Below are 27533 nucleotides of genomic sequence, written 5' to 3'. Positions count from 1 at the left end.
AGCTTACAAAGAGAGAAGGGAGATACAATGAGGTTTTAGGATGATAGTGGAAAATGTCGTTACTGGGAAGATGGATGCTATGATAGTTGCCTGTGGCTTCAGCATCTGGTTTTTCAAGTTTACTAGTCCATAGGGTTGGTGTCCCATCTTCTGTATGATTATCTTGCATTATTTTCATGTTCCTGGTGGACCTAGATGCTCATAAAACTGAGAGATTAGTAATATAAACTTTACCCTTTTGTTCCTGCTCTTCTTGCACTCTTGTCCTGGGCTGTGATACACTTGGTATTAGAGTTTCTTCTGCTGAGTTCCCAGGTGCCGAGATGCAAGGAGAATGGTAGAAGTAATGCTTACGTTCCCCATACAGAAACCTCTTTTGTTTCCTATTAACTTGCCAAAAATAGTCAGTGCAAAATTATTTGTCTATTTACTTGCCCCTAAGGCTATTACAGCTTAGCTGTAACTGCTGGACCAGGCATGTGCACTTCCTATCCTACTTTAAAAGCAACAACATCTAGAAATTCACAGCTAAAGCAGTTGTCATCTCCATTAATCATAATATGTGTTCATTTGTATTTGTTCTTTTGCTCTGTGGGTGTATCCTGATAGATGATTGTCTTCCCAGGTGTCAGGGCAGTCATTGTCTTCTCTACTTTCCCTCAACTACCTCGGCCTCCTTTATGTATTTAAATTCTAGGGGCAGGGAGGGAGCGTTTCTAGGTTTTCTTCAAAGCATGACTAATTGTATGAGTTTTAAAAGGATTATACTTTTTTTTTTCATTCCACACTCTTACTCCTGTCAAGTTTATCAGACAGCTGCTGGCTAAGGAGTCAACGAGGGAAAGGTTGGTATGAAAGCTCAGGCCAAGGGTGTCATCGGATGACATCGCTTCAGGTGAGAGGTCAAATGTGTCATGCCACACTTGCTGGATTTTGGTCTGCCATCTGTGAACCATCCTCACAAGTCTCTGGCTTTTGTCTGTGTCTGGTTAATAAACCATTGACTTAAGAGAAACCATCTTTCCTGTGGCAAGGGGTGGGAGTCTTGGATCATTGTGGGCGTGGTTTACTGTGTCCTCTTATGTTGCATTGACTCTGTAGCTGATTGATTTCATTTTCTGTGATTTTAGTACCTGGTTCACGCCAGCTCTGTCTGATGTAGCTCATATTAGGTAAGGTTTGTAGGACTATAACTTATTTCAGTTCTAAATATCATAATTTCTAGGTCAGATTTTAAGTTGACGCAGGTGATGTTTTAGTGGTAGCCAACCATTGATTGTGGATGTATATATTGAATTTAAATAATTTCTGATGAAGCTGCACCTTTTTTTTCATCTACTGAGAAACTAAAGAAGGGAAGAGAGAAAACAGGAACTTAAAACCAGTTCATCAGCTGCAGCTATTACACAGTAAATGACTGTAAATCACACAGTGGATATTTCATAAGAGCAGATAAATCTCAATTAGACAATCCTGAATGTTTGTGGGAGGAGCTATGGATATCGTCATGCACTTAGTATATTATCCTAACAAGCAAATAGATCACACCCCTTAAATGAAAGGAGTTACTGAAAAGGATTTGAACTCTTTTGAGGCTAGTTATGAATTTTTTATGCATATCTCTGAAAAAGATGGTTTTCTAATAATGTACAAATGCTAAGGAAGATAAAAACATAGTATAAGTGACAGAAATCTGGTCAGGGTATATCATGTGGCTTATTTATAGAATTTCATTTTCAAACAGTCCTATAAAGGAGTGGCGATTTTTTTTTTCTTCAAGATAGTTTTTGTATGATTCTTTTTGTTTTTGTCAAAGCAAGACTAAAGAAATCACCTCACAGGCAGTAGTAATATGACATGTAAATTGTGAAAGCAACAGAAGGACATAGTCAACTTCCTTCTAAAATCAATGGTAAACCTAAAGAACAAGAATTTGACTGAAAAAAATGCTATCACCAGTGTGGTAATGGCACTGCGGTGCTTCTAGGTTGTGTTGCTTTTCCCACTGTGCTGGTTTTGGCTGGGGAGGGAGTTAACTCTCTTCACAGTGGCTGGTATGGGGCTGTGTTTTGGATTTGTGGTGAACACTGGGCTGATAATATAGAGATGTTCCTGTTATTGCTGAGCAGGACTTACACAGAGCCAAGGCTGCTGCTTCATTTCGTATTGCCACACTGGCAAGAAAGTTGGGAGTACCCAAGAGGTTGGGAGGAGACACAGCTGAGCCAGGTGACCCAAACTGACTGAGGGGATATCCCATACTGTATGACATGCTCAGTGTGTAAAACTGGGGGGAAGAAGGAGAAACAGAGGGACATTTGGAGTTAAGGTGTTTGTTTTCCGAAGTCATCTTTGGGCATGATGTGCCCTGCTCTCCTGGAGGTGGCTGAACACCTGTCTGCCCATGGGAAGCAGTGAATGAATTCCTTGTTTTGCTTTGCTTGTGTGCATGGCTTTTGCTTTTGCAAAAATAACTGTGGTTATCTCAACCCCTCAGTTCTCCAGCTTTTACCCTTCCAATTTTCTCTCCAATCCCACTGGCTGGGGAGTGAGCGAGTGGCTGTGTGATGCTTGGTTGCTGACTGGGGTTAAACCACAACACCCACCAAGGAAGATGCTTTCTTTTATTTTATTATTTTTTTTTTAATTGACCTTCAAAAGGACAAAGACACTTTTTGCCTAATTTTTCCCACTACTTCACTTTCCTGATTGTTTCCTTTCAGGGGCTGAATTTTTAAGGTCCTTTCTGAAATTGGGAAATTTTCTGTGCTGCTGCATCTTCTCTGTAACTTCTCCTTTCCTACCCCAGTTGAGTTTTACGGAAGTTCGGCAATTTGTTCTTTCTGTTGCACTTCATTTCCTAAAGTAATCTTTCCAGCCAAGAGCTACATTAGAGTCTTCCTGATAGCTCCAGTCTTTAAATGGGGAATTGGCTTTTCTTACTGCTCTTGATTTTAGAATAGTTTATGCCTAAATATATTCTACTCTTAAGCATGCAGCTTTATTTCAGTTTTAAAACCTCTTGGCTCTTGGAAGTATTGCTTCATTATATATATAAATCCAGTAATGTCATTGCCTTTGATATTAATAGTTAAAAGAATCCTGAACAGATCTTAATAAAACTTATGAAACTATTCAATGAAACTTCAGTTGGAAACAGAGAGAAAAATTTAAATTTTTTTTTTTTAAATTCTTATTTTGGTGAAATTTTTGCTTTCTCAAATAAGGGATGTCAGTCATTCTCTGAAGCTTGTACATGAATGTATAGCGTTGGCGATGAAACTGTGTTGGTCTTTGTGATTACAGAATAATCTGGTTCTGTTGTCTCAGAGATAAGGACTAGTGATCTGGGAGAGTCACAGTTTGAAAATAGTTCATTGTAGGGTGATGGTCCTTAGTGAAATTGAGTACATAAACATGTGTTTCTGTCACGTTTCAGAAAATCTCCTGAAGGTGACAGGGATCAACAGGACTCAAACCTCTCACCTACCTTTTTATTTTGCATCTGCTTGTCAAAGGAGCATCTGCTTTGTTTTTTGTAGTAAAAACTGAGGCTCTGGTTATCTGTTAGAGCGTTGCTTAAGACCCCTTTCCTTTGCCCTTTTATTGGCTTTCTGCAGCTTTGTAGGGAGTAGATTGTATAAAGCATGCCCCTGGAAAGCAGAGGCCGTTAAAAGGTTTAAGACAAATTTGTTTGAAGACAAAGAGGGCATTGAGGAAAACTGTGGAGAGGGATTGAAGGGCTTTCGCAGCGCAACAGAGCCTTGTCTGTGCAGGACTCAGCCTGCCTCTAAGTTCCAGCAGGCTGCTGAGAAGCAGGCCAAGAAAAGACTCTCCAAGACCCTGTTCCCTTCATCTGTAGTCTGCCATCTGGACAGAGGATGGCTAGAGGGTTCCTGGAACGTATAGAAAGGAATCTTGAGGGCTGAAAATAAATGCCACTGGAGACAGGAAGTGTCTGAGACTAGGAGGGTGGGAGGAGGGGAGCTGCTCTGTGGGTCACAGTACTGGTAAGGGTGAGGGGCAGATAAGGAGAACTGCTGTGCTGTATTGGAAGGTGAACAGCCTTTCCTTAGATGCCTAAGCACCCCTCCATTTACTGCTTTATATACATGAGGGCATCTTAGGTGAATGTCTGTAACAGACATTCACCTGAGTGATTTGGGTCTTTTTCCCTTGTACAAGGGGTCACTTAAATTTGTAGCTCTTGGCATATTAGGGATTTTGAAATTACAAAGGTGTGTAGAAAGATAAAATGGTGCCAGCCAGTCTTAAATTTGACCTTGATTGTTGTCATGAAGCTGTGAGTTACTGCAGCGTGGTGTTTGGTGGGGTCTGTTGCAGTCAGGTGAGATGATGATGAGTGGGCTATGTTCCCCTGAATTATTTTTGTCATGTACTAAAGTCAGTGAGCTAATATATTTTATTCCTTTATGTGCTTTAATAAGTGTTGCAATACTAGAGAATAATATTCTACCTTTCTGAGTTATGAGGATGGCACAGTCTTTCTATTCTTCTCGGAATGGTAATGTCAGCTAATCATATCACCCATCTTTTTTTCCTATAAGAGCCTCTTAAACCTCCAGAGAAACCTTAGAGTGAGAATTCTTTGCATCACCTGTTGCTCATTTTTAAGGGTAACCAGCCAGATAACTGAAAATGGTTTTGCTTTGTGTGCTGGCCTGTGAGTATTAAGTTGAAATGAGGTAAGTTTTCATTTCTCAAGGTGTTTCAAAGAATGTGGTCGTGAAGCAGCTCCTTTCTATTACTGTGTTTTTCAATGCACACAATAAACATCTCTTCCTGAGATTTCAGGGCCATTATCCTCTAAAGGATGCTCTCAGAAGGCCCAGACTTTCTGGAGAAAGTTAGATGCTATGCATAACTGAACTATTTTCCTTCACTTAAGACTTCTGAAAAATAAAACCCGAAAATATCCTCAAATGTTTATTGTATATCCCATGTGAAAGTGTTGGTGTGTTTCTTATTACTGTCCTTGGCAGTGAAGTGTGTCTTGTGTCAGCACTCCCATGGCCTACTGGAGCTGAGCTGTAGCTAAAAGTCTTTTCTGGGTAAGAGAGGAGATTCCCAAAGCAGTTATTTTATCAGCTACATGTGTTGGCAGCCTTCTTGGTGAGATCACTGCAGATAGTTTATTATTTGATTGAAAATTAAAGGGGCAATTAGAGCATGAGACCTAAGAGTAGAAGGTGCAGGTTTGGAATGAAGATCATGTCAATGGATTAACAGTAATTTTCAGGTTCTTCAGTGTACTTGTTCGGCAAATAAGCCTGTTAGCCTGATGTTTTAACACACTTTGCTGGTAGGATTATGTAGCTGAAAGACCAACAGAAATCTTAGTCTAGAAATTCTAATTTACATATTGATTAATAACTCCAGATTTGAAAAACAGATGAATATTATAAACTTCTTCTGATGGAAAAAGTAGATCCTTTCACAGCAACATCCTTACTGCTCATAAGGCTTGTCTTATTTTTGTTTCTCTCTAAATTACTCGGTATATCATCACTTACAGTGTATCAGTAAGGACTGTAATTATTCCAGAGGCTCCAAACACAGCTACCATTTGAATCTGTAATTAGGGGGGTGCAGGGTATCTGTGCTCAGGGTATATTTTTCTCCAGCTGCAGTATGTATTTCCAACTCCATAGCACAAAGTACAGCTGCGCAGTGTTGCAAAGTGAAATACCAATTTATAGGTTTAAATGCATCTTTTTCTTGAGGGGGGGGAAAAAACAAATAATGGATAATATGATCCATGTGCCAGCTCACTAATTTTCATATGATTGTTTAAAATAAATAAAAAAAAAAAGGATAAATCCAAAATTCTTAAATGTTTTAGACTTGAATACTGGTAAACTGGATTCTTTGCTAAGTTTGAGTGTGGCTTGTTCTTTGCGTTTGCAAACTTTCCCCCATATGTCAGTAGTCCTTCCTTAGAGCAGCAGCTTGCCAGAAAAGGAATTTCAGTAGCTTGCCAGTGTTTACATGAGTCATTGCTGATTCTTTGCTGGAAGTATTTTATGTTGTGCATATCTTGTGTTGTTGTAAATGCCGTGATTTTAGGTTGCTGTGGGACACGTCTGCAGCAGTAACTTCAGATATTTTGTAACCTTTCTTGGATTCTGGCATATATAATGGTACCATAGTGTGGTATAGCAACATGGATAGGGCAGATCTTTCTTTAGATATGAGGAAAGAGCAGACGAGTGATTTAGTGTAATTTTTTTGCAGCCAGGCTCAAAAGAAAAAAAATTTTTAAAAGCCTGTCTTCTTAAGAAGCTTGTTGAGTTTATTGCAGTTTTTTTACACCTGTCACACACACACACACACACAAAGACCATTTAAATTGATCCTTTGCTCTATCTATAGAGAAGGACAAACCATAGCCTAAAGACTGACACATAACTGTTTCTAATATACTTAGTCAAAGCTTACTACAGTCATTTTTCCTCTTAAAGCATTTGCTGTTGCACTTTCATGGGGTTTGTCAAATTCGTCATAGAATTTTTGGAGAGCACAGTGAAGGAATTCCGCTAAAATTCCTGCAGGTGAAAGGTGGGATTTTATGTAAAAAAGTTCATGCAAACACACACGCATATCCTGTTGGTATAGCATGTTATTGCTTTATGGCGACCCATAGCATGAGCTGTCTTTTTGTTGTCATGGAGCCTCTGCAGTAGCAAGGTCACTGCTCCCACAGAAGGCAACCAACTGGGTTTTGTGTGAGTGCACCAAAATATGTGCAGTGGGAGTGAAAGCGAAGGAAAAGATGGCCCTGGCAGTAAACTTGATTCTGTTTGCGGACTTGAAATGATTCTGGTTAATAAAAGTTGGTGACCTGTATCAGCAGTGTTGTAGTGATGTTCCCTAGGCCGGTCATGAGTCTAAAATATCAACTGCTCTTTAGGAGATGGGGGAACTGGAAGGGGCAGAGACAATAAAGGGGTGAGACAGTCACTGACTCTGGAATTATAGTGTTTTGCAGATGCTTGAAAAATCATTTATTTGGCACTTGTGTCTTCAGAGGTAGAGATAAGGCATCTCACTTGGTGATCGTAATTATTTGATGTATGTATTTTTACAGAAGTGCAGTGTAAGGGTAAAAAATGTTGGGGGGGGGGGGAGAAATAAAATACAGACAACCTGCAACAAAGCTTTATAAGAATTGTTATGTCCAGTACAGGACCAAAACTGGCTTGTGCCCTGGTAATGCTTCATACAAAACTGAAGAGCCTCAGGTTTTTTACCACTTATGAAGAATGAAGCTTTTTGTCACTTAAACTTCAAATGGATATGTTTTTAAAGGTTAACAGCAGAAGTATTATAACATCCTTTTCTAGTTTCCTCTGCTCTGAGTTGACCTTTATCTTACTTTATATCAATGCAGTGAGGGGGTTTTGTTTCTAAACAAGCAGATAATCCATTATTGTACTAGGATATGGAGAGTCTGGTCACATATATCAAAGGACTATAATTATTAATTGAATTATTTGTCAGAAGGAAAAAATAGGAATTACTTTCTGAATGATGATCTATCCCAGGTTTTAAAATAAGAAGTGGAGTTAGTGTGCAAGTTGACTTGTAAGTGGTGTGTGGAGTTAAAGCATGATGAAGATTTTTGTTGAGACTTGGGAGTATCTGGAAAAAATGCATGAGGGTTGTAGGCTGGAGTGAAAGGCAGATCAAAGCTGGAGAAGCCATGCATGTTAAAGTTTGCTTTGTACTGTTTTTTCATATTGTCAGATAAGCACCTGAAAAACTGAAGGCTGCTGTGCTGGTGCAGGAGCTTGATGTAAAAGAGAGTATGATATAAAGGTTAAATACAGTCATGGGGAGTGAGTATGGCTGCAAATTACAAATAAGGAGAAAGCTGGATGGGTAGGGGAAGAACTGCCAGCTCCGCTGGAGGCAGAAAGATTTCCAGTTATTAGAGGTTTCCCTCTGCCCTCCCCTGGAGCTGAACCCAGCAGTGTCTTTGCCTAGCTTGCTTGTCTAGGCTGGGCAAGTGCCATTGGAAAGGTGCCTGCGTGTATCGTACTGAAACTGCACATTTACCGTCAGTGTGTGCAGCAAGGCCTGCAGTCTGGAATTGTTGCGTTCTGAAACTTGACTTGCTTGACATTGTGCACCCAAAATCACTTTAATGGACATCTTTTTGAATATGTACCATGCAGGACATATCTAAAATCCAGAGGGGAAAACCCATGCTTATTTGTTAACCCTGGTGATATCCCTTAAAAGTTGCTCTGACTATATACTTTTTAAAGCTTTGGTTATTGAACTAGAAACAGTTTTAGGACAGCCTGTACTGTGTCTTGTGTTTTGTTTGTTTATTTTGCTTCTAGACATGGTGGTTATAGGTGATTTTACTTCATGCTTTTAAATTATGTGACTGTGGACATACAACGAGGCATTTTTTTTTCTATTTGGTCCTTTGTTTTTTGTTAAGGTAAAGAAATTAGATTTACTCACAGTGCAAGTGGATGTTAACATTGCTTGGAAGATATGCTTGCCCTGTCTCTTTAAGCATCTGATGGAAGATGGTGTCAGAGGGACAAGGGCATAGTGTGAAAATGGCCCATTATGAGCTACTCAAGCTACTGGAGTTTAAACTCTTACTCATCAACACACTGTACTATTTGACCCTAAGCAATTTAATCCATTTTTGCCCCATTCCACTGTCTAAAACTGGAGAATATTCCACATTGCTGAGATGTAAATGGCTCGGCTAATGATGTGGTAATTGACCTTTGAAAATTGCATTCTAATTAGTGTAGTTTTTGCTTGAGTCCTGTTCACAGCACTGCAGACGAGACTGCTTTGATTACTGTAGCTTAGTGACTTTAAGCAAAAATACATGAACTTGCACTAAAAATCCAAGCACAATAAAGATGTAAATAACAACAGCAACAATAAAAACATTAGATAAATAGTAGATATTCCAGAACAACATGTAAGGAGAATTACCCTTCTTAATTTGCTATATGGGCTTCTTTTGCCTCTCTGTTGGGAATAAAAAAATTATCTTTAGTTTTTAAAATTTAAACTGAGTCACTGCTTGATTATTCAGAGTTTTCAACCAGAAACTGGTTCTCATCTACTCTGGGTCTTCACAGCAAGTTTACTTATTCTCCTTACATTGTTCTTCTACGTAATTGCACAGTAAAAGGATAAGAATTCTGGTGGCAGCTTGGAAATTCTGCTTTTAAAGTTGAATTAATGTTTTATTCTCAAAATAAGATTATTTGCTATGTTCTCCCAGATCATTTGTTGCTACTGAAGAAGTATATTGCCATACATCTGAAGGCATTTAAGATCAGCTTTCTAAGCTAAACACTTTTATTGCATAAAAATGCATAAAGGGATGTGATACAGTATAAAAGTAAGGAGTTAGGGATTGCCTTGGATTGCAGGTTTTCCCATTGCATAAGCTTGAGGGAGTGCTTCTCAGTGGAAGTCTGTAAAACCAGAAATGGGACCAGGCAGTAGTTGGGCAAAGATTGGATGAAATTTAGTGGCAGGTATACAATGTTTTTGTTGTAGTTTTTCAACTTGAGAATGGTAGCATATAAAGTAAGAATCCAGTCTTTGCCTACCATATTGCCTTGAGAGCTGAGCTCCATTTTCAACAAAAATCTTTAAAGAAGGTATGTGTGTGCTCACAGATGAGAGAATGAAGGGCAGTTATTCAGGAGTGAAATGCAGCTTCTCTCATGTAAGAGGGGTTTGGGAAGGCAGGAGGCCTAAGCAGTGAGGTTTGAATTGAGAGCTGAGGATTTCTGAATTATGTTATTCTTTCATTTGATTCTTGGCCTTTTTATGAGTCACTTCATCCCATAAAACCCTAGACTTTGCATCATCTTAGATCCCGACTGTCCAGGTGCTTCCCAAAGTGTTGTTATAGCTATTTTACACTTTGGGAAAAGAGATGCCAAAGTGGAAGACATAAGTTAACTGGTAGATGTAGCAGATCCTTCATTCCTGGCCTTAAACTGTTTTACATATCATGTAGTATTTTATTGCTACCACTGATCTGATATTGAAAGTCCAGTATTCTGGCATTATTAGAGTTTGAATTCAGATTTGCTGCTGTGCCTTAGAAAGTGAAAACAACCAGTGCAGATGGTGCCCTGTGTGTCTTATCCTCGGTAATGGGGAAAGATACAAACAGCACTGACTTTTTGGTTCTGTTTCCAAGTAGTTTCCTTTTATCTGCTCCACTTTATAACCATTTCCTCTTGGGTTTTTCCACTGTACTCACCGTAACAATCACCGACACAGGCTGTGGGGATTGAGGGGTTTTTTTCCAAGGCGCTATTAAAATTTCCAGAAGTGCTGTGTAAATGCTAGTTAATGTTCTGATGTTCTCAAACGTGAGCTCCAGACTCTGACTGGGGTGAAGTATTCTTACCTTTCTTTGAAGGATGGATGACTAGGCTTATACCTGGGATTTGTCTACAAAGACTTTTTGTTGAACACTGAGGGTCTTGCAAAAATGTGAATAACAGCAACTGAAGTCAAATTTGGCAAGGGCTTTGTTAGGATCACCTAAAAAAACCTGTGTTCAAATGATTTATATTTCTGCCTTTGCCATTGATACACATAGTATTTTTCACTTTGCACTTCATTTCAGAGAAGCTGTTTCATTATGTGCATTAATTTAGAAGAACAAAATAATCTGCAAAATGATACTGTATTTATTTGTTTTGAGATAGTGAATTTGCTTCTTTCTGAAGGTAAGGCAAAAAGCATGTCTGATAAGTGACTCTACAAATGCAGGATGGTAATTTGTATGAACCTTTTTAAAGTATTTAAAGAATTTTCCTTTTCTTCGTTAAGGGTTCTTTATAACAAGTTTTACTTGTAGGATACCAGGTTTCTGTATTGGAATCTGGGTACTGTTTCATTATTAACAAAACCAATGTAGTTTTAGACTTTTTTTGTAAGTTGAAAAATTGCTTGTAGCTTTTAGCACCTTAGGGTGAGACCACTTGGCTAAATTAAAAAAAAAAAAAAAAAAGGAAAAGAGAAAAGAAGCCAGTTGTGCAGTAGAAAACTTAACTACTTTTTCTTTCTGCTTGTTTTGTAGGCTTCAGGAATTTGTATGTGTCCGTTTGTGTTTAATTTTAGCTGAAGACTTTCTCAGAAATTTCTCTCCTGTTCTCCCTCTGTGGTACTTCCAGAGTTCTCCTGGATTGTATCATTAGCTAAATTTTGCAGCAGAGACTTTTATACCGACTGGGACTTGTTGGGTGGAGCATGTTGGTAATTCATACAGTTGTTTCCTGTTCTTGGGCTAAAGGGGCAGTGCCTGCTCTAAATTACCTGCTTGATACTCTTGCCAAGAGCATCAATCTTCTCTTACTATTTTTTATGTTACTTTATGAGCCTTCCTTTGAGATGGAGAGAGTTTTGGGGACTGATCTGAATAGGAATCTTCAAGCTCTACAGCCTCTTGCCACAGTTACATAAATACCTGTTGTCCACGTGGCTGGTCTTAGTGCCCATCTGTGGGAAGCAGGGCAGCTTTCACCTCCCACTGAAACATTAATTTTGTCACAGTGCTTTTGTTAACCCTGTGTAAGGGCCTCTCTTTAACACCAAAATTATTTATTAATTTCTGCTTAGCTACTTCTCTTTTTAAAACCTAAAAATCGTTTAAAATAAGTTGAAAAGATTGCACTTGAGCACTGGTGAGGTCCAATACCAAACTACATTACATTAACTCTTTTGGGCAGCCCTTCCAAAGAGGGATCTGTTCATTCTCTCCAAGCCTACCTCCAGGAAACTACCCCAAGTCAGGGTTCACAGCAGGCAGAGTGCCAGAGGTTTCAGACAGTTTGGCACATGCTGAAAGCTTGGTCTTTCTTGTATTAAGCCATGGGCAGATGTCCATTAAGAATGATTAGGCAAAATTTATATAAAAGCCTTGTAAAATGGTGTGTTTCTTTCCTTTCTTTTTTTTTCCTCCCCTCCCTCCCCTCCCCTATCCTCTTACTTGAGAAGTTTTATGTGGGTGTGTATTTTTTCTAAATTTATAAACCCTGGCTTTTGCCCTGGTCCGGTAGAAACTGCTCACCCACCCTTTTCCGTTTCCAGGCGGATTGCTGTTCTGTTATTTCAGTTCTGTAACTTTCTCCAACACTGTCCTGTTTTGCTTATTATAAAGTGCTTGCAATAACCCTTTCAGTGCCGCTGTCATCTTTGCCTTACATCAGGACTGGCTGTTGTATTCATTAAAAAACAAAATAAAACAAAGCAAAACAATCTTCAAAAAAGCAAATTAAAGACTTCTCCCCTGTTAAGGCTTTCTGTTTGAATGTAGGAAATGTATTATGGCTTTCATTTGTATATTGACCATTGTAGTGTCCCCACACAGGTTTTTTTCTTTATTTTAAATACTAAGCCAAAGCCCTCACTGAAATGGGATTTCTTTACAGCTCTGGCAGAGAAATCCCTTCAGAGATGAAGCTGAGGCAGCACTATCTTCATGTGCCAAATGAATTAGAAGAATTTGAGGAAAACATTTACATACAGCTATGTCTTAGAATCAGTTTTCCTGTTCTCATTCACCTCTTTTGCTTCTTCATTCCTTATCTAGCAACAATTGATACTGACCTGTAAGGTCTTTGTTTCTCTAATATCAGTGTTTAAGCCTGGATTAGATAAGTAGTTAGGTAGAAGTAAAGTGAGCCTGACTGACCCACTGTTTGGTGCGGTGCTCTAAAGTGTATAATCAGACCAGGAAAGCAGCCTCAGATTTGTTTCTTTTAACAACTCAGTCATTCATTGATTATCTTGGGAATTAACTTGGCCCATAAGTGCAAGTTATGATGCAAGACAGTAGAAAACAAGGTTAAGCCTTAGGTTAGTGGGTATTTTCCAAAAGAAAGAGTAAATTGTTCTCTTTAGTAGTCAAATAGACAAACTCAAACAGATTTTTCAAAAACATCGGAGGGAATGGGTCAAGGATACATGTATAAAATAACACTAAATGCTGCAGAAGTAACTTTTTAACACTTGTGAAAACCCTGGCTCTGGAAAATAGGGTACATATGGGCACTCTGTCTCCTCTCTTTCCTGGCCAGATGTGGAGAACTGAAGTTGCTAGTGAGTGTTTCTTTTTAGATGTACAAAGATGTTTCATTCATATGCAAAGCTCCCCTTGGAGGAATAATTAGGCCGTCAGTGTACTGTAAGTCTTTCCAAGTAGTAGAGGACTGGCTATTCTCTTCTGTACCCAGCTTTTTACTTAAAATGTAAGTTTCTTTATTAAATGGGATTTTTTTAAATAGTATTTGAAATGGATCTTTTAATGCTGTTTTCAAAGCACAAAGTATCTGGGAGATGGTTGAAAATGGTAAATCATCCATACTAATTTCTGTTATCTAAAGAACTGCTCTTTGAGCTAACATCCAGAATAACTGGGCCAAATGGTCCTGTTGAAATTCCCCTTGGAAGCAGGGAAGTAATTGGATGAATGTTTAGCCTGGGAACAAATAATCCATGCTGAAGTTTATGGATTCTGCTTGGGAACGGGAATAAAAGAAAAGTGGGCTGTAAAAATGCTTTATTTGTCAGAAGGGATCTCAGGGAGACATAAAGATGTTTTCCCTCCTCCCATGTGTCTTTACCACAGTGACAATGATTCAGCTTGTGTGTGTTCTCTGGAATGCGTACGTGGAGGGGGAGAGAGGAGAAAAGAATTTCTTTAGGTGCAGCTGACTGAAAGTACTGTAGGAGATAATGTGTACAGAACATTGCCTCACTGCAGAGTTGCCTACTTCAGCGAGTTTACCATCTTTATTTTCAAGTTGACTAAAAATAAGGGGCTTTTTATCTTTGTTAACAAAACACATTTCTCCAGAAGACCTCTCTGAAGCAGGAATTCCTTGTTTCTGAAGCAGTTGTGTTGGCAAGTAGGCTTTAGCTTTGTTTCTGTGGTAAGTTCTTTTGTCCATGATAGCATTTTGGGATCCCAGCATCAATGTGGCTGACTCTGGCTCTGATTGGACAGTTTATATTTAGTTGCTGGTTTCCTATAATAGTTTTCAGATGGGGATGTTAAAGAACACATACCCGTGTGCTGCTGTAATCCTAAAAGAGCATGGGGGAGTGAAAAAGAAAAAAAAGCATCGATGTCTTTCCGCAGAAGTAGAGTTTGGAAAAAACCAGCAGCTGCTTACAGCCGCAGAATACTGAAATAAATTAATTTTTAAAAAATTAGGTAACGAGTAAAGCCAAAGAGCTCAGAAAGTCCATGGGAACATCACTTAAATTTGGCATCTAGAAAGGAGCTTTAAAAAGCTGTGGGAAGGTCTGCTTTTTTTAAAATTACAAGAATTTTGATTCTCCAGTTTAGAATAGTAGTCAACAGATATTAACTAATAGCCTTCAAACACCACCTCATGACAGCTCCTGTGTCCCATATTGCTGGTGCATTTCCAATGCAATTTAGTAGATGCCCCAAAAAAGCCATGTCACATATGATTCAATTATACTGTCAGAGGCATCTTTTATTTCAAGTAAAACTGAAAATGTACCAGATTTACTCTGAGCCTGGATTTAAAATGACCTCTCCAGAAACCTTGACCTCCAAGAAGAAAACCGAGTTCAAGTTTTCATTTGAGATGGGTTTGCAGAGCATTTGGAAATCATCTTTACCTAACATTTTTTATTTATTGGCTTATTTTTTATTCCCTAAATTATTAACAAAATAAATCATCCTAATTTTCTTTGATGAGCTTACAGGAATGTGTCCCCTCTTGATCCAGTGCTTGTAGGTAGCTAGCTGCCTGCAGGGACCTAACTTCTAGCTCTTCTGTGGTCATAGTGAATCTTTACCAGCTCCTGAGGGACAGCAGGGCCTGACCATTAGCACCTGGAAGAATTAGGCCCTGGTGACAACCAGTACATAGGTACATCTTTGTAAAGTTGATGGCTGAGAAGAACACGAGGTATGATTCTTTCCCATGATGTACATGATAAAACCAGAGCGATGCCACCACTGTCCTTGTAATGTACTGGACCTGTGTGGAGTCCTGGCCAGTATAACTTACTCTGAGGAGGAAGTTATGCAGCACAATTTTCATTTTTTCTACCAGCTAATACTAGGAGCAAATCATAGAAAGTTAGGGATGAGAGACACCTAGTTGGTCCCCAGATCCTGGAGCAAGATATCTCAAGGGCCTTGCAGTAATGGGGACTCCGGAATCTCTTCCTGTACTTAAGAACCAAACACACACCCCTCTGCAAGCAAAATAATACTAACCCAGTGTATTTCTTGCTTAATTCAAGTCCCTTTGTGATGGACAAAGCAGGAAGAACAGTTTGTTTCCTTTCTCTTTACAGCAGTGTTCTAAATTCTTGGAAGGTGTTATCTTGTTTTCTTCCCTCAGTTTTTGCATCTGTGAGATAAAAAATATTCTTCTTGGTCCTCTCTGGGCTCCAGCTAATTCTACATCTGTCTTCAACTAGGATGCCATGGGCTGGGCATGGTGCTTCAGTTGAGGCCTGATAGATGCTGAGAATTGCTCTCTGTCTTGTGGATGCAGCATATTTGTACAGCTCAGTCTCACTGCCTTTTATCAACAGTATGATGTTGATTTCGTCAGCCTGTAATTCATTGTAACTTTTTCCTTTCAACATTTGTGATCTATTCAGTCCTGATACAGGTATACTTGATTACACCTAACTGTATAATCTAGGGCACTTAGAAAGAAATTAAACAATTCTCCCATTTTTTAAGCTGTTTTTCTATAACTGTTAAATTATTTAAAATGAAAATTCAGCTTGACAAACATAGTCTTTAGACATTTTAACCATTCAAATAAGAATAATGTACTCAGGCCAGAGTTCCATGGGGCCCTACCAATTGCTTCTTTTTAGGTAGTGAATATTTAATCTTTATATTTGTCTAGTGTGCAGGTTTCCCATTATCCTAAAATAGTTTCACCTAGGCCACAAGTGACAGTCATTTCAACATCCATTGATAAAAATGCTTTTCATGTGATTTATTACTCAAGTCAGTGTCGATTTGCTCACAGACAGTAAATGATCAACAGTTATCAGGAGTAATTTTTGCTTTGTGTGGTAGATTCACCCCTCTGGTCCAGACATTAAGCTGTGCAGCTGTTTAGTTCACAGCTATCAGGGAATGGGAGGGTGAACAGAAAGGGGAGGAAAACAGTCTTGTCTGAGACAGTCCAATCCTGTGATTTATGCAGGGCAGCCTGCCCAGGAGTGGACTGCTGAAGGATATTTTTCTCTGCAGCATTCGAGCGTGACTTGTTTGCCTGTTTTTAACCTACTACAAGGAAAATAAACTTTTTAACCACTAATTGTGTGTCCCTTTCCACATGTGTAATTTTTAACTTGATATTGGGGGGAGAAAAAAAAAAAAAGGTAAAATAGTCTGAGTATTTGTTATTTAGGGCTTCTTGTTTAGTTGCCTTGTGCTGTGAGGGTAGTGCTGAATACTTGAGTGATAGCCACAGCAGGGCTGGTGAGAAGGAGGGAATAGATCTGAAGCTGCTTTCAGACTGTTTAGAAGAAGAGCAGCTCAGCAATAAAGTACAGCTTTCTACAAGATTTATTCTTGCACGTGCAGGGAGAAGTTCAGGTATTTTGTAAAAACTCCTCCGTGAGTTTTCGCTGCTTTTCCTTAGAGGGCTCCAAGATTGATTTGTCAAAGGTGCGCTGGGGAGATTTTACACCTCCAGACTCTTGTTTGGCTGCAGGCAGTTTCCTCTGGGCTTCCTGCTAAGTGGCTTTGGTGGCGGTTTCACATTGTTCCTCATTGATGACTCAGAGAAACAGGAAAGAGATCCCCTGGTGAACAAAAAGTGCAGCCACCAAACAGGTGCCTGTATTCTGGGGTAGCGGAGGACAAACCACCTCATTCTGGACTTTTTCCTAAGATTCTTATCTGCAAGTATGAGACTCAAGAGGAATGGTTCATACACGCTGAACGGGTAAGAAAGAGCCTGCATCCTCTTTTGAATCCTCATCATTGAAAGCACATGAAAACGGAAGCCTTTATTTTCCTTTCTAGTAACAGGGTACATGAAATAATGGCCATGTCTTTTGTCTCAAAAAGAGCGGAGGATCACAGCGTATGAACTACGCAGCTTATTTAGCTTGTTTTCTTCTGCATTTTCCTGGATTTGCTTTTATGGCATGTGTGTTTGGTGGGGGCTGGTTAGAGTTGTCTCTATATTAAAACGAGGTGGATCTGCTCAGTAAAATCATGAAAACATTAGGAACTGTGTGACTCCCAAAGAGGTGCCTGTGGTAGTGATCCTAAACTTTTGCCAGCTTTTGGTACAAACAAGAGCTAAACTCATTAAATGTGATGCTCCCCGACATGGAATACAAATTACTTTAAATTTAGTCAGTATGAAAAATTAGTTTAAGTAGTTTCAAGCAGTAAAAACTAGTCTGAGTTACTTTACTAGCTTTGTGGTTCTAAAAATATAGATTTTCTTTCTCTCTGCTGTTGAATCTTCTCAGCAATAGAAAATATACCATTAGTGAAAAGAAGATAACTACCTAGATATTCCTTGTTTTAGGAATCTTGTTGTAATAATTGAAAATAGAAAAATTTTCAGATAAAGGTTTTTTTTAATAATTGCATTTGATTTTGGCTAAAGCAGATTCTTGTGTGTCTTAATTGATATAAGTTTTATTTCTTAGCACAGCATACCTGATCTGAAGTGGATTTGTACTTCCACAGCTCAGTGCTTGGCAGGTGCTTGCTTGACAATTAAAGTCTTGGAGTGTCACTTTACTTTGGTGCTGTTTTAACCTTCATAAGTAATGAGTAAGCACTGTGCTAAGTGCCTCGTGGGGCAGTTGCCTTAGTGCTCTGTTCCTGAAAAGCCCGGGTGTATTTCAGAGTCCAGCTGCAGACTCACCCCACAGTGCCCAGGTGCTTTATCTGTGCCATGGACCATGGGCTTGACTGGCAATTCTGCACAGGAGAGGCTGAGAGCCGTGCAGGGGGATCAGGCTGGGAATACTTGGGCAGTGTTGTTCGCCTGGACTGTGCTGGTCTGCACAATGCTGCTTAGAAGGGTCCTTTGCTTTGCCAAGACGTGTTTAAAACTGATTTTTAAAAAAATTCTAAAATTTTATTTGGATTAGGTTTTCTTAATGTCAGAGTAGATGGGTGCTAACATCTTCCTATATCTTCCTGGCATATCCATAATGCTTTTTTTTTTTTTTGATAACTAATGAAAATTCCACTAGCTGACTGCATACAAGATCAAACATAATGGGAAGTTACTATCTTAGAGTATCTGGTTTTAAACTTTGACGTGAATTTGTCCCTCAGTGGGATTGAGTTTGTAGTAGATAGAGGTTAAGAATATATTATCGTTAACTTGGCTTTTTTTGCAGAGGTTTTTGACCCTTTGAGAGATTACATTAGAGAGTCAATTAAGAAGTGGTGCTCAAAAGCAAAAGGTAACAGATATTGCTTGTGTTAAAGGAATTGAGATTTTAGTTACAAGAAGCACAATCTTTAATTGATTTGAGGTTTATTAAAAATGAATGCATGGTATAGAACTTCAGGGAAATACGTTGTTCGAGATCACCCTGTGCATCTGTTCTGCCTTGTTCTAACTTGCAAGGTGCTGCATAATCATTTTAAGGAATTTCACTTGTTGTGGCCCAGTGCGTACCTGGCATTACATTTTACAGCGAGCATTTAACTGAAAGTGTTGTATTACAGTGAGTAAAACCAGTGGCACCCAAATGCTTGCATGAAAAAGAAGCTTCAGCTGTGAGTTTGTGGGAGACTCCAATATTATCTGATTCTAACATGCTGATGTGCTTTGCTTTATTAAACAACAGATGCTGAGGAGTGAATTTATCTAATTAAAGGAATTCCTTTTATGTTTATCTCTTGCCTAGATGGTTTAATAATGCAAGGTAATGGAAAAAGAGCTTCAAGTATGTTTTCCTGTTTAGCCTAAACTTTTACCATGTCAGCAGAAAGGCTTGTTTTGATCTTTAGGGGTTTTTGTTTGGGACAGCATGTTCCACTTGTCAGGTGGAGCAGCACCCTGTTGTGTAGGTCACTTGAGGAGAGGGGAGCTCATTGTGGTGGAATGTTGCAGGGTAAATGCTTCATCAGGTACCTGCATATGGAGGGGACAGTGTGTGAGATTCCTCCTTACAGTGTAGTGCATGAAAGCTTTGAGCTTCTTTTATGTAAAACAACAAAAAAAACCCCAAACAAACAAACAAACCCACACAAAAACAAACAAAAAAAAGGGGTTTTTTGTATAACCAAACTCTAGGGTACAGGCTTTATGTGAAGACCCTTACATCTTTTGCTCACTTGTCAATAATTCTGTCTTTGACATCCTGCAGTGCTCCCCAAAACTTCAGATATTTGATCCAACTTTCAGCAAAATCTTGATTCTTGCTTTTAGTTTTGCTTGTAAAGAAGGAACTGTAGCAAAAGTCATCACAATAATTAGGTTTTTTCTCTGTGTGTGTGTTGGTCAGGCCCTGATTGCACTTGTAAACTCATGAAGGAGGAGGAAGACTACAAGGGAAGCTAAGATACTTGAAAATACTTTCAAAACTAATACCAGCAAAAAGCTCCCCCTCTCTTGCCTTTCTGCTGTTCCATTGCACCTCAGTTGACAGTCATGTAAGAACTGTACAAACATAAACTGGAAACACAACTGAAATCCAGAGTTTCACTTAGAAACAGTGATTTGTGGCTATTCTTTGAGCAGGTCACTCTGGACATGGGCATGTTCACTCTTGCTTTTTGAAGTGGGTAATGGTTACACATGTTTGTGGAGACAGAGGGATCTGGTGCTGAGATTTGTCAGAGGACACTGAGTTAGAAGACCCACCCTACCTTCCTGAGATTGAGGGTAGAAATCTTACCTGCCAGCATCTTTTTGACAATGTTGTTAAGTCAGCTTTGCTGTTGTGTGCTAACCTGCAGTGTGCTGATTATATTTCTTTGCATTGCAAAGTTTCTTTTTATGAATGATTTCTTTTGAAGGTCGTCCTAGCTTGGGAGATATTCCTTCATTTGCTTGGTGCTGTGTTGTGACACAGTAGCAGTGAAAAATGCACTGGCACTGTAATAATTTCAGCATCATTTTTTTCTCTTTGCAGTTGCTATTTTTTCTTTTCCTTTTGTCCGTTTACCATTTGGAATTAGTGACAGTATAAGTCTTTGCAGGCCAGTAGGGTGTCAAATAACAAATATTGTTTATTACACGTCTATTTCCTCTTTTTCTCCCAATGACTTCAGTTTAAGGAAGGGTTTTAATCCAAGCATGCATTTCACAAGATGTGACCTCAACGCACCCGAAGCAAATATGCAGCTTGAACTTTGGTGGTGTCATCTAAACTTCCTGTGCCTTTTGGAATCATAAGGTATGGGCCTACACATTCCTAAAACCTTTGTAGTGATGCAGACAGAACCATGCCCTTTTGGTGTACCTTCACAGTGGCCACAGCCTCTGCGGGAAAGCTCTGCTGCAGTGGTAAGTAGGTTGTGAATTGCAGAAGTGAAGACTTCCACTGGGAAGCTGGGAACTTGCTGACCTTCCTTCAAATATCATAGGATATACTGACAAACAGTCTGCTGCAAACAATTGCACCTGAATTGGGCTTTCCAAAGACCCCAGTCAGAGAAACACATGATTCTCTTCTGCTTGTCATGGCAATTTTGACAAGGCCATGCAGCCTACACTTGGTCTGCAATGTTTTCTAAACCAGTGCAGGTTAAACACTTGACAACTTTCTGAAGATGGCTGTTTAAGCAATAGTCTCTGCACTCCTGCATAGTGGCCATCCCAAACCCCATGGTGATGGAACAAATATGTACCACAAACTGCAACGTTTAAGTGTTAGTTAAAGAATTTTTATCCTCTCATCATTGCCCTACTTGACTGCACTGCTGAATAACTGCTGTGTGGCATGTTTTCCTGGGACATTTTTAAGTGCCAAAGGAATGCAGCTAGATGGTGCATTCAGAAATGTGGCAGGGGTGAAAGCTTTGAAAATGCAGTGTTTGCAGCTCAGCATCTCAGTGCCTGTGCTGCTGAAGAACACTTGCTCAATTTTCTTGAAAAGTTTGTGTTTAACTTGTGACATTGGTGTTTCACCTGAGAGCTGGAATAGTTTGACATTTCCCTTCTCCTGCTCAGTGCAGCCCTGGGCCCTTCTGCAAATGCTCTTTGAGTTCTGCTGCATTAATCTTGATTCTGTGCGTACACAAAGGTGATTATGTATAATCACAGTCAGAACTAACCCATGCCTTGAAACAAATTCAAGTTGGACGGGGACAAAATACTTAGGAATATCCTAATGATTAATGGATGCTCAGCTGACTCTGATAAAATGTTGTTGGCCCCAAGATGTTTCCTCTTCTCCAAGCCACTACTTTAAACTAATGACTTTTGATTTTGAGCCAAGCACTGAAATTGAAAAAGAATTTATTTTTCTTGTGTGCTTCTGTCTTGTGCTGACGCAAAGCAAGCCGAGGAGAAAGAGTAGTATATCTTATGTTTGTTTTGCCCAAAAAAGTAGAAATCGGAAAGAGCATAGTAAGCCTGCCTCAGAAGGCTTTTTTTATTAAGTCTCATTGCAACTGCAGGAAAAATAGCTTTGAAGGATGTGACAAACGATTCATGAAAGCCTGTTGAAATAGCTCATCTGGCAGACAGAGGTAATATGAACACCCAAATATCTTATCTGAGGAGAAGCAGCTGTTAGAACTGCTTTACAGTCCTCCCAAATTACCACACTTTCTGTCATGAAAAAAAAGGGGAAATCTAAGGGTAGCAATACAGACTGTTATCCTTGGAAAGCACAGCATAGATTTATCAGATTAGGGCCAAAAATGTAGATTATCCACTTCAGTTTTTGTTGGACTGGGAATGCAGTTTTGGAGAGCCATCTTTAGAATGCTTTATGGTATCAGAAAATGTAAGCTAAGATGCAAAATGCCAGCGCTGCTGGCTGACCTCTGCCTCACTGGAGGTAACTTAGTACTTTCTTGATCAGCTGTAGCCAGCCCTCTGCTCATTTGTAAATTAGTTACAGGTTCACTCTTCCACTTTCTGAAGCTGACAGTGATTTTCATTCATGTACTTCAGTTAACTAAGTGAGGTGGCTTCTCACACATCATTAAAATGGCCTTATTTTGTTCTTTTTGGAGGAGAAGGGTTACTGCAGTGTATGCAGGGATGATATTTCAGTAGTGTTTGGATGAAGACTGAAGTCTGAGGCTGCTCTAACTGCTGGGTGTGTACAGAGGGAGAACAGTGCCCAAGGACAAGCAAAACGTGGCAAATGCTCTCATTCTGTACACAGCAGAAGTTTTCTTTCTAAAATACTTTCTCCAGGTCTCCCACTCCACTCCCCTGCATCCCATATTTACCATCTGATTACTGCACAGTGACATGGCCGAATGATTGGGACAGGATTTCAGTCCAGCATCATTTCCCACACGCAGAAAGGGCTGCTGGCTGTTTCTGACCACTGCTGCTCCTCTCTGCTGTGGGTGTTGATCACTGCAGGTTCTGGCTTCTGTACTCTTCCCCGTGCTCTGCCTGAGAAGACCCCACTCACTTTATTGTTGGCTCTCCTGTAGGAACTATAGAGAGGTGTATGGACCCATCAGAAGTTGGAGGAGAGTGACAATGAACACAAGGGCCTATCTCCACCTTCAGAAATGTTGTTTCTTTTATAGAGGGTTGTGGGTATTGGTTCTTTTTAAACTATGTAAAGTATTCAGGCTGAGAAAGTTGGGTCTGTTCAGCCTGGAGAAGAGAAGGTTGTGTGGAGACCTCATGGCAAACTCCCAGTATCTGAAGGGAACCTACAGGGAAGCTGGAGAGGGACTCTTCATCAGGAACTGTAGTGATAGGACAAGGAGTCAGGGGTTCAAACTGAAAGAGGGGAAATTTAGATTAGATATTAGGAAGAAATTTAGGTTAGATATTAGGAAGACATTCTCTACTGTAAGGCACTGGAAGAGGTTGCACAGAGAAGTTGTGGATGACCCCATCCCTGGAAGTGTTCAAGGCCAGGTTGGATGGATCTCTAAGTAACCTGGTCTAGTGAAAGGGGGGTGGAACTAGACGATCTTTAAGGTCCCTTCCAAGCCAAACCATTCCATGATTCTGTTGTCCTTTATATTCAGCATAGCTGTTCATGTAGCATTTGTCCTACAACACAAGATTTATGATCTCACGTGTTTTCTTTGAAACTTTTTTTGCATGTGTGAACATTCAGAAGTAATTCAGGCATTTTTATATTCATTAACAATGTATGTGTAAAGGCTTAAACTGTAAGCCTTATATGGGGAAAGTATTATAAATGTAATGCTTCTAAATAGAAGATTTCATTAGAACTTGCACTGTGAGTCATCATTGTTATATTAATAGAGCTATTCCCAAATATGGATTTGGAACTGGTCCTTCTTCATGGTGAATGCTGCAGATAACTTACAGAAAATAAGTATTTACATTAAATATCAAATTTTGGGGAGTAACCTCTTGGTCAGCATTTACATTAAATATCAAATATCAGTTACACAGATCAGTGGAGCACATAGTATAGAATAATTTTGTAATGTAACTCTGAAACTGCAGTACTTTGTCAGATGATATTTTAGTCAGAAAAGTCTTTTTTTTTTTTTTAATGTGAAAAAGTAATTAAGAAGTAAGACTAAGGCTGCACAAAGTTATGTGCATTTTAATACATACTCCTAAAACTGGCCTGATCAGTTAGTCTCCCACTCTTTGGAAATACTTATAGAACAACCTATAGGAATATATATGCATTCTCATAGCTTATCTACGTGCAGCTAACAGTAACTCCTCACAGATACATTATTAATCTCTACCGGAAGCAAAGATTTAATTCAGAACTCCAGGCTGTGCTGTTGCAGGTCTTGTGTGTGCGTATTCTTCTCTGCCTTTTTTTTTTTTTTTTTCCAAATCTTTTTTTCTTCCCACCATAGCCTATATACTTACTTACTGGAAATGTCTCACCTCTTGATATAAAACAATATTGTGGCACAAATTCAAGAAAGCTGTCATCCTTGCTCTTACACAGAACCTTGGGTGGTGATAAGTGCTCCTTTAGAGTATTACAAAGATGTTGTTTCATGAACGATCTGGGGCCAGAAAAGGGAACAGCAAAACACTTCAGAGGTTTAATTGTTTGGGGTTGTTTGTTTTGTTTTGTTTTGGTTTTGTTTTGGCACCTTCTCTGCCAACTTTCTCCTTCCTCTCTCTCTCCTTCCCTCTCTCCTAGTAAATTGCTTTGTGGAATGGGTAGTGTGGTCAGGGCTTATAATGAAGGTTGTATATACAGGGTAAGAAGTGCCCACTAAAAGTAGCCATATAATTTATTTGTTTTACAACTGAACTATTAACAGCCCAATTTATAGCTCATTAATAATAACTAGGGGCACTAAATTAACTGTCAACTTTTACACCAATTACTCAGTAGCTTGATATGCAATTGACAGTTTATTTCTGCTTCTTCCCCCTAAGATGCTCTGAGGACTAGAGCTTTTTAATGGGCTCTTACTGTGAAAGCATACTGAATAAATGTATTAAATGTAGCCATTTAAAAAGCATTTTTTCAGTGAATTTAGCCTTTCCATTGAAATAGAATGAGAGCATGTTTTCTTCCCACTGTCAAACTATACCTCCAATAATGATTATGCAAATTGAAGTTTCTGTCCTCATAGCTGTCTTGAGGGAACTCTTGACTATGGTCTGCTCTAAAGCTAAGAAGGGAAAAAGCAAGACCTGTTAGTGATTTTTTAAAATCTTTAATTCCCAAATCTCTGTCCTGCCAACAATGCAGCATAATACCATCACTTTGCTTAGTGCTACTAGCTTAGCTAGAAGAAAATGTGAGTTCTTCGATTTACTGTGTGGGAGAGGACAGCAGCGATGCCCATGGACATTAAAGATAAGGAAGCATCGTGTGTTGGCAGGGAAGATGCTCGTGCTGAAAGTGAGGTAGCTGGCAGCACCGTGCTGACTCTGCGTGCCTGGTTTATTGGCTTGGGAGCTTTATTCCGTGGCAGTCACGCAGCTACATTACTCAAAGGTGTTGAATGTATTGCTTTTGAAGACAAGTCTTTGCTTTCCCAGTCAGTTTTAATTATGGGTGTATTCTAGATACAGAAACAAGGCAGTTTTCTGAGGGGAATGTAATAATTTTTTCATTATGATTTGATTTAATGGAGCTTGTTTAGAGGATTTTTGTAATGAGTGATTGCTCATAGAACACTCTGAGGAGCAATTACATTGACTACATATTTAAATATTTTTATGGGGTTAAATGCTTTTTTAAAATATGCTCAAGACGCTGCACTTAAGATTATTACAAAAATCTTTTTTTTCCCAAGCTCTAAAAGACTGTTCAGTATGACCTTGACAAGCACAAGTTAAAGTTGCTATGCAGGAACTGAAAGAAATCAGATTTTTTGCAGGTTCGTTTTATTTTTTCACTAAAAAAATTCTTTTCATAATGGTTGGAATACTACTTTTGAAGAGAGATTGCTTCCTGTCCAGATCAGCACTCTAATACTAAGCAATCTGGATGTTAGGTGCTTTCTGTGAAGGTGGATAACATATGTGACGCAATCAAGCTATTTTAGGACTTTTTTGGGGGTAGCTCATAACAAGCAGTGTCAAACCATCATCTCATGATTCTTTTCAGTGAAGAACCTTCCTGCTGTTCATGCTAATACTCTTCCTGTTACTGGTTTTTCGTATGTGCTCCTGGAGTACAAACCATCAACAATATCCGTCCTATCAGACATCCATCGTATCAGACATCAGTTATGAAGTGACTTCCTAGAAAGCCCACGTGCATTTCTCTCCTAATGAATTTTTTTCCCCCATGAGGTATAGACAATAGCATTACTAGCTTTTGGTTTCTGAAGTGGAGGTGTAGAACTTTTCCTGTGCTCTGGGGAGCTATATTCTGCAGTTGAAACAGTATAGTCTCATTTATAAAACATGGATAAAAATGTCTAGCCACTTTATAAGGTGCTTAAGAACGCCTTATATACCTTGTAGAGATATTCAAAAAGACTTATTTATTTGCACTAGTTACATTTATGTGAAGGTAAATAAAGTCTGTGCAAAGGTCTCTAACCACCTGAAAACTCAGGTAAAAATAACTGATTTTTACATTTATGAGTAAGTCTGCATGAAATATAAATACATTTGAAAACAACAGCAGCAGAGTGAGTAAACATTAGTAAGCCCAGCCATCCTGTCGCTTACCTTAGAATAATTACTGGTCTGCATTTGAAGAACAAATCTTAATGTTGCCAAACTCCACCTTTTTCCTGCCCAGTCTGTATGTGGGAGAGTCTTTATAAGAAACTGTTTCCTGTTTCCCAGACAAGGGAGGGGAAAAACGTGTTTTCTCCTTGTTCTGAAAAACAAAAGACAGGCAGTGACTGTGTGCCCGCACCAGCTGCCAGCCGGAGGAGAGCCTGTGGAGAGCTCCAGCCTCCAGAGAGGTCCTTGGCTCAGCCCTGGTGAAATGGCCTCGAGTTGCACAGCCAGTCCCATCGGGATTTACCTGCAGAGCTGTGTCAGAGGCAGAAAGCTGAGTGGCCGTTATCTTCTCCCTGCAGGATTTCTTCCCAAATCCTTTTTTTTTTTAAGCTCTTTCTGAGTGCAATCCTAATAAATTTGTAACACCAGTAAAAATGCACAGGACAGCAACAAGTGATTTTCTTTTGACTTGGAGGGATGTCTGTGTAGGTGTGGCAGCCACGTTGCTCCAATACCAAGTCTATTAGTTTAGATTTTTACAGCTATTCCAATTCCATTCCATATTATATGAACAGTAACCCCTTTGGCCTTTTCCCATCTTAATTTTTTAACATTATTCATATTTGAACATCCTGATTTAAAATAGTACAAATTGGGATCACATTGCTGTAAAGTCAACTCCGCTGCTACAGATTACAAAAATAAATTTTATATTCATAGCGGTGACTTCGACTAAGTCAGAGTTCACGTCTCCTCTTTATGCTCTCCTTTTAAGGAAAAAACCCTGTACTTTTGCTCTTTGTTGGAGAACTTTGTAGTCAGTAACATAGTATGTGATCAATAGTGGAATTACAGAGCGAAGTAGTAGTGTATTAGAGAAGTCCTATGAATAGCAGCTCTCCTAAAAATGGTTCAGAACTAAAAGTAAGGTTTGGGGGTTCTCAGAACATGGTTTAGAATTATCAGTTCCCTTTTCTCTGTTATGCTCTGGAAAGGAGTTAATGTTGTGTGTAAGTTTGCTGCTTTTGCTCTGTCCATCAGCACATACTCCAACTACAGGAATTCTGAAGAACATTTGGTGGGAGGGACAGTGTCTCTCACTGTGTTGGAGAAATTTAGTGGACTAAATAAATAAATTCAGCTTTTGATATTTTTACATGTATTGAAAATCTAAATAGGATTAATAAGTTTCCAACTCGGCTACCACGG

At 39.2% G+C, this 27533-nt stretch overlaps 1 protein-coding gene across 3 annotated transcripts in view; it reads left to right on the top strand.

The window, feature by feature from the left end:
* MOB2 (MOB kinase activator 2) overlaps positions 1-27533 on the top strand; it is a 111278-nt gene that overhangs the window by 37792 nt on the left and 45953 nt on the right. The window contains exon 1 of one of the 3 annotated variants that reach the window (XM_050335999.1): positions 16858-16997. The exons of the other annotated variants lie outside the window; for them this stretch is intronic. Within the exon in view, the coding sequence (XP_050191956.1) occupies positions 16960-16997 (38 nt within the window). The 5' untranslated portion in view covers positions 16858-16959. Of the gene's footprint in view, positions 1-16857; positions 16998-27533 lie in introns of those variants that run through there. 3 annotated transcript variants of the gene reach the window in all.

This window comes from Myiozetetes cayanensis, unplaced genomic scaffold, assembly GCF_022539395.1.
Source record: "Myiozetetes cayanensis isolate MyiCay16 unplaced genomic scaffold, myiCay2020 scf6-25, whole genome shotgun sequence".
Taxonomy (NCBI): Eukaryota; Metazoa; Chordata; class Aves; order Passeriformes; family Tyrannidae; genus Myiozetetes; species Myiozetetes cayanensis.
Note: the sequence above shows the minus strand (reverse complement) of the source record. Positions and strands in the feature narration are given on the sequence as shown.